General features: G+C 30.1%; 1 protein-coding gene across 1 annotated transcript; it reads left to right on the forward strand.

Annotated features, from left to right (window-relative positions):
- The first annotated feature begins 325 nt into the window (after positions 1-325).
- LOC129972520 (uncharacterized) lies at positions 326-6,477 on the forward strand. Its single transcript, XM_056086682.1, has 2 exons — positions 326-373; positions 4,877-6,477. The coding sequence occupies exons 1-2, from the start codon at positions 362-364 to the stop codon at positions 5,774-5,776; spliced, it is 912 nt and encodes a 303-aa protein (XP_055942657.1). The 5' UTR covers positions 326-361; the 3' UTR covers positions 5,777-6,477.
- The last annotated feature ends 2,887 nt before the right edge of the window (positions 6,478-9,364 follow it).

Consider the following 9,364-nt stretch of genomic DNA (forward strand, 5'->3'; position numbering starts at 1 on the left):
TTTTAACAGCGGTTAATACCCAGTCAAGCCCACACCCAAATATTTGATCATTGTCACAAAAACAGCAACAATCATTTGTTTTGTTTCCAGTTTTAAAATGCGTGACTCTTTAAAAAAAGCGAATGAGCGGAAATGGTACTAAAGAATTAGAAACCAGAATCGTGATACAGAGGCATTGACATCTAGTGATGAAAAGATAGAGATTATTTGTTCATGCAAATATGAATTCAAAAATATTTGATGGGATAATAAACGAAAAATCTTCACGCACATTTTTGCAGATACATATATACGCACTGAAAATTTAAAATCATTATTTCAGCTCATAGGTTGTTAGGTGGATTTAAATAAATTCAGTATCATGAGAATAAAGGTAAGTTGTATGTCTTTAAGACTGTTGTATTTATTGAAAGCATAATTTATCCACTTAGCTGGCAAATAGTTACAAGTCATTTTTTAAAATTATGTAATAGTAACATTTTTCGTGTCATTTTGAATCTTAAGATGTCCCGAAAAATGACCAATTTGCTTTACACGGTGAATCATGTACTTTACTATTGCTACATACGACATTTTGAAGTTTAAAGAAGTTAAAGATTAAGCCTTCAGAATGTAAAAATTCAATTTTTTTTCGGTGTGGGAATGAATTATAACAATTTGCCATTTCAAATAGAGATTAAATTTTAATTTAAAAAGTGCAGTTTATTGAACAATATTTTTGAAAAATATACGATTCAAAAATACTAAAATAAAAAAAAAATGCATTTAAACTTTTTTTAGTTATTTTCTACTTTTTAATATTGAGATTATAATTCATGAATATTACGCATCTAAATTATTTCATAGATTCTGTAATAGGCGAAAATATATTACTGCTTTATAGAATTATAGAATTAAAATATAATTAAAATTAATTTATTAACAGATATTGCTAATTTAATAATTGTAGTTTTTGAAGCAATAGCTTTGAAAAAAGTAAATATAGTACAAAAGTACTGAAATAAAAAAGTTGATTTTTAAAATTTTTTTATCATTTTCTGCTTTTTAATATTTAGATTATAATTCATGAATATTTACTTTTATATCATATATATTAGTTAGTGGCATAGTAATTCAAAATAAATATTCATTTTAATCAGTTAAAATGTTAAGAAAAAGTAACTATTGAAAGAAATAATGACGAAAACGGAATTCATGCTTTGAAATGATGAAATTTTGAATTTTAGGACGATATAAAAGTATTTTTGTATGATATTTTGCTCCAAAATTACTGTAGATCAATAGCGAATTTTTGGTTAATTTTTTTATTTTTAATTAAGTTATGCACATTGAAAAAATCGCACATTGAGCATCGACCCAGTCATTTAGGAATACAAACACTTACTTTTACATGAATGCATACATATCCACAAAGATTTTTAATTATATTAAAGTATGGAAGGCTAAAAAAGACAATGGTTTAAGAGCTCTTTGATGCTGGATATTCTGCGGATAAACTCCAACAATTAAAATGTCGTGGTTTTAATGGCATTTTTTTAAAAATAATTATATAGGTTATTGTATTCAAATAATTTCAAAGATCGACTTTAGCCGCAGACATTTATTCCCAGATTGTAAAAAAAGGATTAAAAAGTTCATGAAAAGGTGCGAAAAATAAAATAGCGGTAGAAGAAAATGTGAGGCTTAGAACAATGTTATTACTGGGGTTTTGGCCTTATTACAAAACCAAAATTGAGATCTTTTTGGCGCAGAATTAGTAAAAATGGCTTCGAAGGTGTAAGTAATTAATGAAACGACAAAGTAAGAAAATGTTTTGACAAATTAGCATTCTTCAAGGGCAAGCCATTTTGGTTTGAATGATGATATAATATTAAAAATGATGTTCGTAAGCACTATCCAAAAATTGAATTCTACTATGGTTTCAGCTACATTGGGAAGAATTAGAAAATTGCCTATAAAATCAATCTATATAAAGGAATAAATGCAGAATATTACTAGCAGGACATCGTGACTGCAAAAAGTTCTACATTTTTATTGATTGCATTCCAGAAACGGATAGGACACTTTAGCAATATATTAGAAAGAGAACATCTTCAAATCGGAAAGAGTAGAAGAGATTCATTTTAGTCATTGATAATGACTGTCTCAATCTATTCAATATTCAAATAAAATTATTTGTTATTTATGTAACATTTCATTTGTAATGTTCCTCTTTTATTATGTATATTAATGATGTATTAACACACAATTATCATTTTTTTAATAAATGTAGATAAAGTTATTCAGATTGCAATTGCTTATTATAGCTATTATGTACATTATTCAATGGTATTGGAATGAATATATTGAAAATATCTGTAATTAGGGTTCTTAGTTATGAATGTTAAGGATACAATTAAAATATCAAATATGTGTTTAGGAAAAGAAATCTCTGTTGACTAGTTTGGTTTAAATTTCATTTACTACCTATAATTTTAACATGATAATAATGTTTATATTTTGGATACTAGATATAATTTCTCAATGTCTCTTGCAAAAATAGCTTAAAACTCTCTACAGGGCAGACCTTTGATTTTATAATATACAATTTCGAGAGTAATTACTTCATAAATAGTGGATACTCGCAAAAAATGGATTTTAGAATTTTATTTAAATATTTTATTAACCAAGCAAAATTTTAATGCGTATTCCCAATCATTCCGAAGTATATCATTATACTAAATAAATTATAAACCTTATTTTAACTTAAAAAAATTAACTTTCTATTGATACCTCTTTGATTTTAGAACATTTTTTAATAGCTTTAATAAATTACGAAAATATGGCAAGCCTATTTTGTAACAATACTTTTCATTATTTTAAGATATATACTCGGGGAAATGATATTAAATACATTTTTGTGATCTTATCATTATTGTTATAGTCAAGGAAAAATTAAAAAAAAAATAATGTAGATAATAAAATAATTCAGATGTATAGATCTTAAACTATTTTATGCTGTTTTAAACTAGAGATTTAAACATTTTTTTTATTTTGTAAAAATCTAATACCGAATTTAATCAAGCTTGAACATTTTCTGAATTGGAAAAGTTTTAAAACTTGCGAAATTTTAGGATAAAATTTTAAGGAAATAGAGATTTTCTTTTCAATATTTCGAATACAAGAAAAGTAACAGAGTGTTGACATTGATGCAGGATTCATGTATGTAAAAATGATAGAAATAAATATGTTGAAGGTAATGAGACTGATCTGTTTGGAATAGGATCTTAATTCCATAGAATACCTATAGGACTAATGGAACACCGAATTGCAACTAAGTATTCCTTGCACGATTCCTTGTATGATTCCTTGCATCAGAGATTACCAGCTCCTTTTTACTATTAATATCGAAATATTATTAAAATAAGTGGATAATTTTCCTTATAGAGTAGCTAAGTCCTATGCCACAAAACATGGCCGCACCTCAAATTTACTAATATATTTGTAAGTTTGCATCAATTAATAAGGAATCAAGGATGTTTCCAGTTATAAAATAGTATAGATCACGTTAAAAAGTTTTGATGTTTATGCTAATAGTATGAATAGTATAATAATAGTTATTGATATTTATGATACCTAATTTACTACAGTTTAAATTATGCGCATGATTTATAAATATTCAAAGATATATAGAGTATTTTGAAAATGAAAATATCGATTTACGAAAAAATTCTCAATTCACTTCTTATAAGGAGTAAATACAAATCATGATGCTGCAATGTCAATGAATCATGTAGGTACTTAATTAGAATATAAGAATAAGTTGCCCAATATATCCAGCTACAAAATTATGAAAGAAAGCAGCAGGAGTGATCTCTCTAAAACACCCTCCCATACGCTATAATAAAGATGTTATCTTCCATTCCCTCGCATACAATTTTGAATCTAATGGGAGTCCATGAAGTGCTCAGGCTATTTTTATATCCAAAATCCTGCGAATGACCGTTTTGTGCTTTATTATATTGTAAAGAAATTCGAATATGCTTTTTGGAAATCTTCTTTTACCAAATGAAATCAAAATTTGACCCGGAATTACTGTTTTGAACAGGTAGATCAGATACCATGTTTCATTCATTTAAATCATTGCAGATTTGAGTTAATGTACGTATTTTCTGAGTATTCAGACAACCCACTTGATAGATTTATTCAAACTTTGATATGAAAATATACTTTAAATGTTAAATCTATGTACCAAATTTTATTCATCTAGTTCTTTATGTTTGTTAATAATCGTATTTACCTGTAATCGAAAGCCAGACGTTCAGTTAATAGATTTCGTTCAAAGTTTGTTAAAAAAAATGAAGAAATTTCACGTGAATATTAACCGTTTTGCTCAAAACGTTTTTGAGTCATCATGCAAAGAATTAGACATACTGATTTCAAGACCCAGTGAGGTATGATAAATGGAGATTAATCAAAATCTCAAGATAAGTTTTTTAAAAAAATTATTACAATATTTTCACATTGTATAGTACCCAGGAAGCTAAATTTAAAAAAAAAAAATCCATGTTTTGCACATGTGCAACTAAAAGCAATTTTAGCCTTCATTGCACAAACTATTTGTGAAATGCAAAACAAAAGTACTGTCAAATATACTTTGAGACAGGTACGTAACCACTATCTAACAGTTAGTCAATATAACTTTAAAAATCAAAATAAAGAAAATAGGAAATTTTTCCCCGTTAATTGTGCAATTTAATTTTACAAGTTAAAACTATGCTATCACCTTCAATTAATTTAAAGCTGATTGATTGTTTGGTCTGTTTTGATGTTTCAATGTGTTTTTTTATACATGAAGAAAAATCAAGTAAAATTAATTGCAATTTTTTAATTTCAGATTCAATTTATAGTGGTGTCAGGTATAATCCTCTACATATTTTCAACTTTCTTGGAAACTAATGCTCAGTATGCCCCTGGAGGTGGCAACTGGGGAGGTTATTGGGCAAATAGATATGGGCCTGGAGGCGGAGCTGGAGCTGGAGGTGGAGCTGGTGGTGGCGTTGGGGGCCAAGCTGGAGTAGGTTTTGGCTTTGGAGTTGGTGGAAATGTGGGCGCAGGTGGAGGTGCAGGAGGTGGAGCTGGAACAGGAGCAGGAACAGGAGGTGGTGCTGGAGCAGGAGCTGGAGGAAGAGCTGGAGCAGGAGTAGGAGCCAATGCAGGAATCAATTTTGGAGTAAATGCAGGTTTGGGAGGAGGAGTAGGTGGTAATGCAGGTGGAGGTGCGAATGGAAGAGGTGGAGCTGGAGGAGGAGCAGGTGCAGGTGCAGGAGCAGGTGCTGGTGCAGGAGTGAACGCTGGAGTCGGATTTGGATTCGGTGGTAATGCAGGTGTGGGTGGAGGCGCTGGTGGGGGTGCAGGTGGTGGAAATGGAGCTGGAGCAGGGACTGGGGCAGGAGCAGGGGCAGATGCAGGTGCAGGAGCAAGAGTAAACGCTGGAGTTGGGTTTGGATTCGGCGGTAATGCTGGTGTGGGTGGAGGTGCAGGTGGTGGTGCAGGTGGCGGAGCCGATGGTGGTGCTGGCGGTAATGCTGGAGTTGGAGCAGATGCAGGTATTGATTTTGGTTTTAATGCTGGTGTGGGTGGTGGAGTTGGTGGTGATGTTGGTGGTGGAGCTGGTGGCGGTGGAGGTGAAATTCCAGAACCTGAAACACCACCTGAAGAACCTCAAGAACCTACGGTAGAGGAGACTGAAACGGAAGGCGATTATCCCCAACCTGAAGCAGAACTGGATCCATAAAAAATGAACTATAAGAAACTGTCTGAAATTTTCTAGAGCATTAATTTACGCGTGCAGCTATTCGTAACAGTGATTCATCAAACTTTAATAAACTGATTTGAGATAGAAAAATTTTTCAATATTATTATCCCTGATGAAAAAATCTGTTCCTAATAGTTTCAATTCAAAGCCAACCAATTCGTCTTTGACATTAACTGAAACTGTTAACTATGTTAAACTGTTTCAAACTCATAACTTATTTACATCTAGACATACTGCTGCAGCTACATATTTATAAGAAAATCACAAATTGAAATTCTGAAAAATATTTGTGATAATATGAAAATAAGTCTAAAAATTACTATTGCATTATCTTTTGGACATAATGAACATCTTTTGATAAAAATGAACATAAAATTTTGTTTAATTAAAGTAAAATGTGCGAAATGTCATCTTTCCATATGTATTACCGACAATTGTATTATACTATATTACAGTATCATGAGTAAAGATCTGAAAGAATTTCTCCTATATGTTTGCATTATTGTGAAAAAAAAAAGAATTGAAAATTATTGAGGTATTGATTCTTAATGCAAAGTGTCAATATAAAACTTTGTTCAATTAAAGTAAGAAGTGTAAGATCTTAGAGTGTGCATTAACAAGTATTTTATTATACTGTATTTCGGTTTTAATGAGCATGTAATCTTGTTTATTATTTTCCAATAAACGAAAAAAGGAAATTCGGTTTTATGGATTTTATTTGCTGCATGTATTAAACAATATAAACTTTTTGTTGTAAATATTCATTTTTATTTCTCAAGTAAAATAATGGAATGAATAAATTGTACTGCTTGTCATTGTTATTGATGTAGTCAGCAGTAACTTTTTAATACATAATTAACATTTGAAGTGGATGAAGGATATGAAACTGAAAATGGATTCTGAAAAGTTTTACTGATGCTCGAGGGACAAAATATGCACTCACAGAAATTAAACCCATGATATACGAATTTATTTAACTTCCTAATCAGATTGACGCATCCTACTTTGGACATTTATTGTTATTTGGATTCTTATAATAACATAAAGAACATCTGAGATACTGAAGCTTTTATAAGTGATTTTTACATTTTTAAATATTTAATTCTGTCATTTAATTGGAAATATAAAATTAAAAATTCCTTAATTCGATGAGCATGTCAGACGTGTCAACGTAAGAAAGACCGTTTTAACGTCAGGCCTGTGGATGCTGATCGGGTGACGCGTTAATGACCTCAGAGTTTGGCGACCATTTGGTGACGAATTTGGCGACTTTGGAGAAAAAAATGGATAAGGCTGGAAACTTTGAGAATTTTCCCGATCCATCCAATAGGAACTGAGATACGCCCTGACTGACCCAGAAGGTTCTCGGCCCACTTCCCGGGAACTATAAAAGGCCGGTACTCTCCAACTGTAGGTCGTCGTTTGCGAAGGTTTTAGTAGAAAATGGTATGAAACCCTCAAAAAATTCTCCTATTAATCAATATTAATAGCCTCCAGGCTATGTACACCAACTTTATAATACTAATTATTCCTTTCCACAAGATGGTGCAGCTACATTTTTTGTTACTATACATATTTTTTAAAGCCCACATTTTACGTTTCTATCCTTTTCAAAATCTCTGTATTAAATTTGTTTTTCATCCATTCATTAGTTTTAGATGTGGATGACTCCAAAAAAAAGTTATATTACGGTCATTCATTATCAGTTGCTTCACATTTTGTGGTACCTTGCGTTCTAGTTACTTCCAGATTGGACCGAACCAGTTAGAGACTGTGAGCCCACTCTAAAATTGTGTAGCTGCTACTCATTGAGGCTTGTTTTAGAAAGTATGAGTCATATAAAAGCCCCTTGTATTTGCCAAGTTTAAAATTATAATGTCATATTCATAAAACTAGTGGAAGTGCTCGCTGTAAAACTTTCTTGTATACTCTGTAACAAAAGTATCATCTCCTTCTTTGGATTTAAATTGCACCCTGGACAAGATCGGGAGTGCGAAAAATGTTCAGTTTTACATATGAGATTTGGGGGCTATAGTAAAGAAAATAGGCACTTGTACATTAATTGTATGGCTTTGGCGAACAATATATCGATCTTTGGCTTGAATCTCGTGTTTTTTTCTGAGTTTAAAGTGTTCTTTTAGGCGATAAATCATTCGTAAGCAGTTAATGCACAATTTCCCGAATATATTATATGTATTTTGTACTTTTTTTTCCCCTATTGATTCGAAACCAAAATTTGACATAGAATTATATCTGTAATAATAGGACCACATATCAAATTAAATTACTATTTAAGTCATTGCTTTTTTCGATTATGGTTTTTGTATGCATGTTTTAGAGCAGACCAACAACTCCATGACGGTTTGGTTCGAAATTTGACAAGATCTGCATTTTATGCTAAAACTGCTTACCAAATTTTATCTATCTTGGTCTTTACTTTTCATATCCGAAGAGAGAAAATTCATCCAAATGCATTTCGTTCAAAATTCGATAGCTACTAATTTTGTTTAAAATACATATAATAAATTTCATGATTTTATTTCAAAACTTTTTTAAGTTATCGAATCTGCAGGTAGACATTATTCTTAAATTGTGTTTTTTAGATTTAGAGTGTTCTGGAGCATAAAGATTCGTCAAAATGTTTTCGGAGTTTTTGATGATTACAATATTTTATCTTTTTATACTTCGTATAAGAAAATAAGAATATAAATGGAGATTTTTCAATATTTGAAGCTTTATTTCGTTCCATTCTTTTATTGATAGCAATATTAAAGAAATTGTTTTCGAGTTTTCCTATTGTAATTTTAATTTATCTGTAAATATTCATTTTGAAATTTCTTATCGAACTCAAAAAAATATCTTTAAACAATAGTTATATACCTTACACTTTATAATTAATTTCATCTTTTCTTAACTAAGTAAATTTCCCAGTGATAGCATATTTTATTCATTTTCCCCCGATTTTTGATTTTATAAAAAAATTTGACTTACTTTCAAAATTTAGCTATACATAAATATACATGATATCATAAATAACTTAGAAAGATTCTATTAGTATAAATCATTTTTGATCTTTAATAGTGTTGTCGTATTGAAATAATAAATTTAAAGAAGTTATTTAAAGATTATATATGAAAAAGCTGTATCATCTTGAAATTCAAAATTTCCCTTTTTACTACATGCCTTACGGGTTGTTATCAGTTTAAGATGTCCGTCATAAACGATCTATTATTCCAGAATTTCACACGATAATCATATTTTATGTCAATTTTTCTATTTATCATTAATATTTAAGTATCAACTACCCATCCAATCGCTTAAATCAGAAAGGGAATGTTGTAATTGATCTAGATCTACTTTTATTGCAATTGATCTATTTTTGTTGAACAAATAATATGTGAATCAAGTCAAATCGAAATTGCTTCAGATTTTTAGATATTTCCTGCTTTGTTATAATAACTACATGTACCATTCAATGTTAAATACATTGCATAATAATGTAATGCATTAGACTGCAACTCCATTGTAAAATTTCATAGAATTTTATTCGTATAAAGCAGACATTAA

Source organism: Argiope bruennichi, chromosome 6 (genome assembly GCF_947563725.1).
Source record: "Argiope bruennichi chromosome 6, qqArgBrue1.1, whole genome shotgun sequence".
Taxonomy (NCBI): domain Eukaryota; kingdom Metazoa; phylum Arthropoda; class Arachnida; order Araneae; family Araneidae; genus Argiope; species Argiope bruennichi.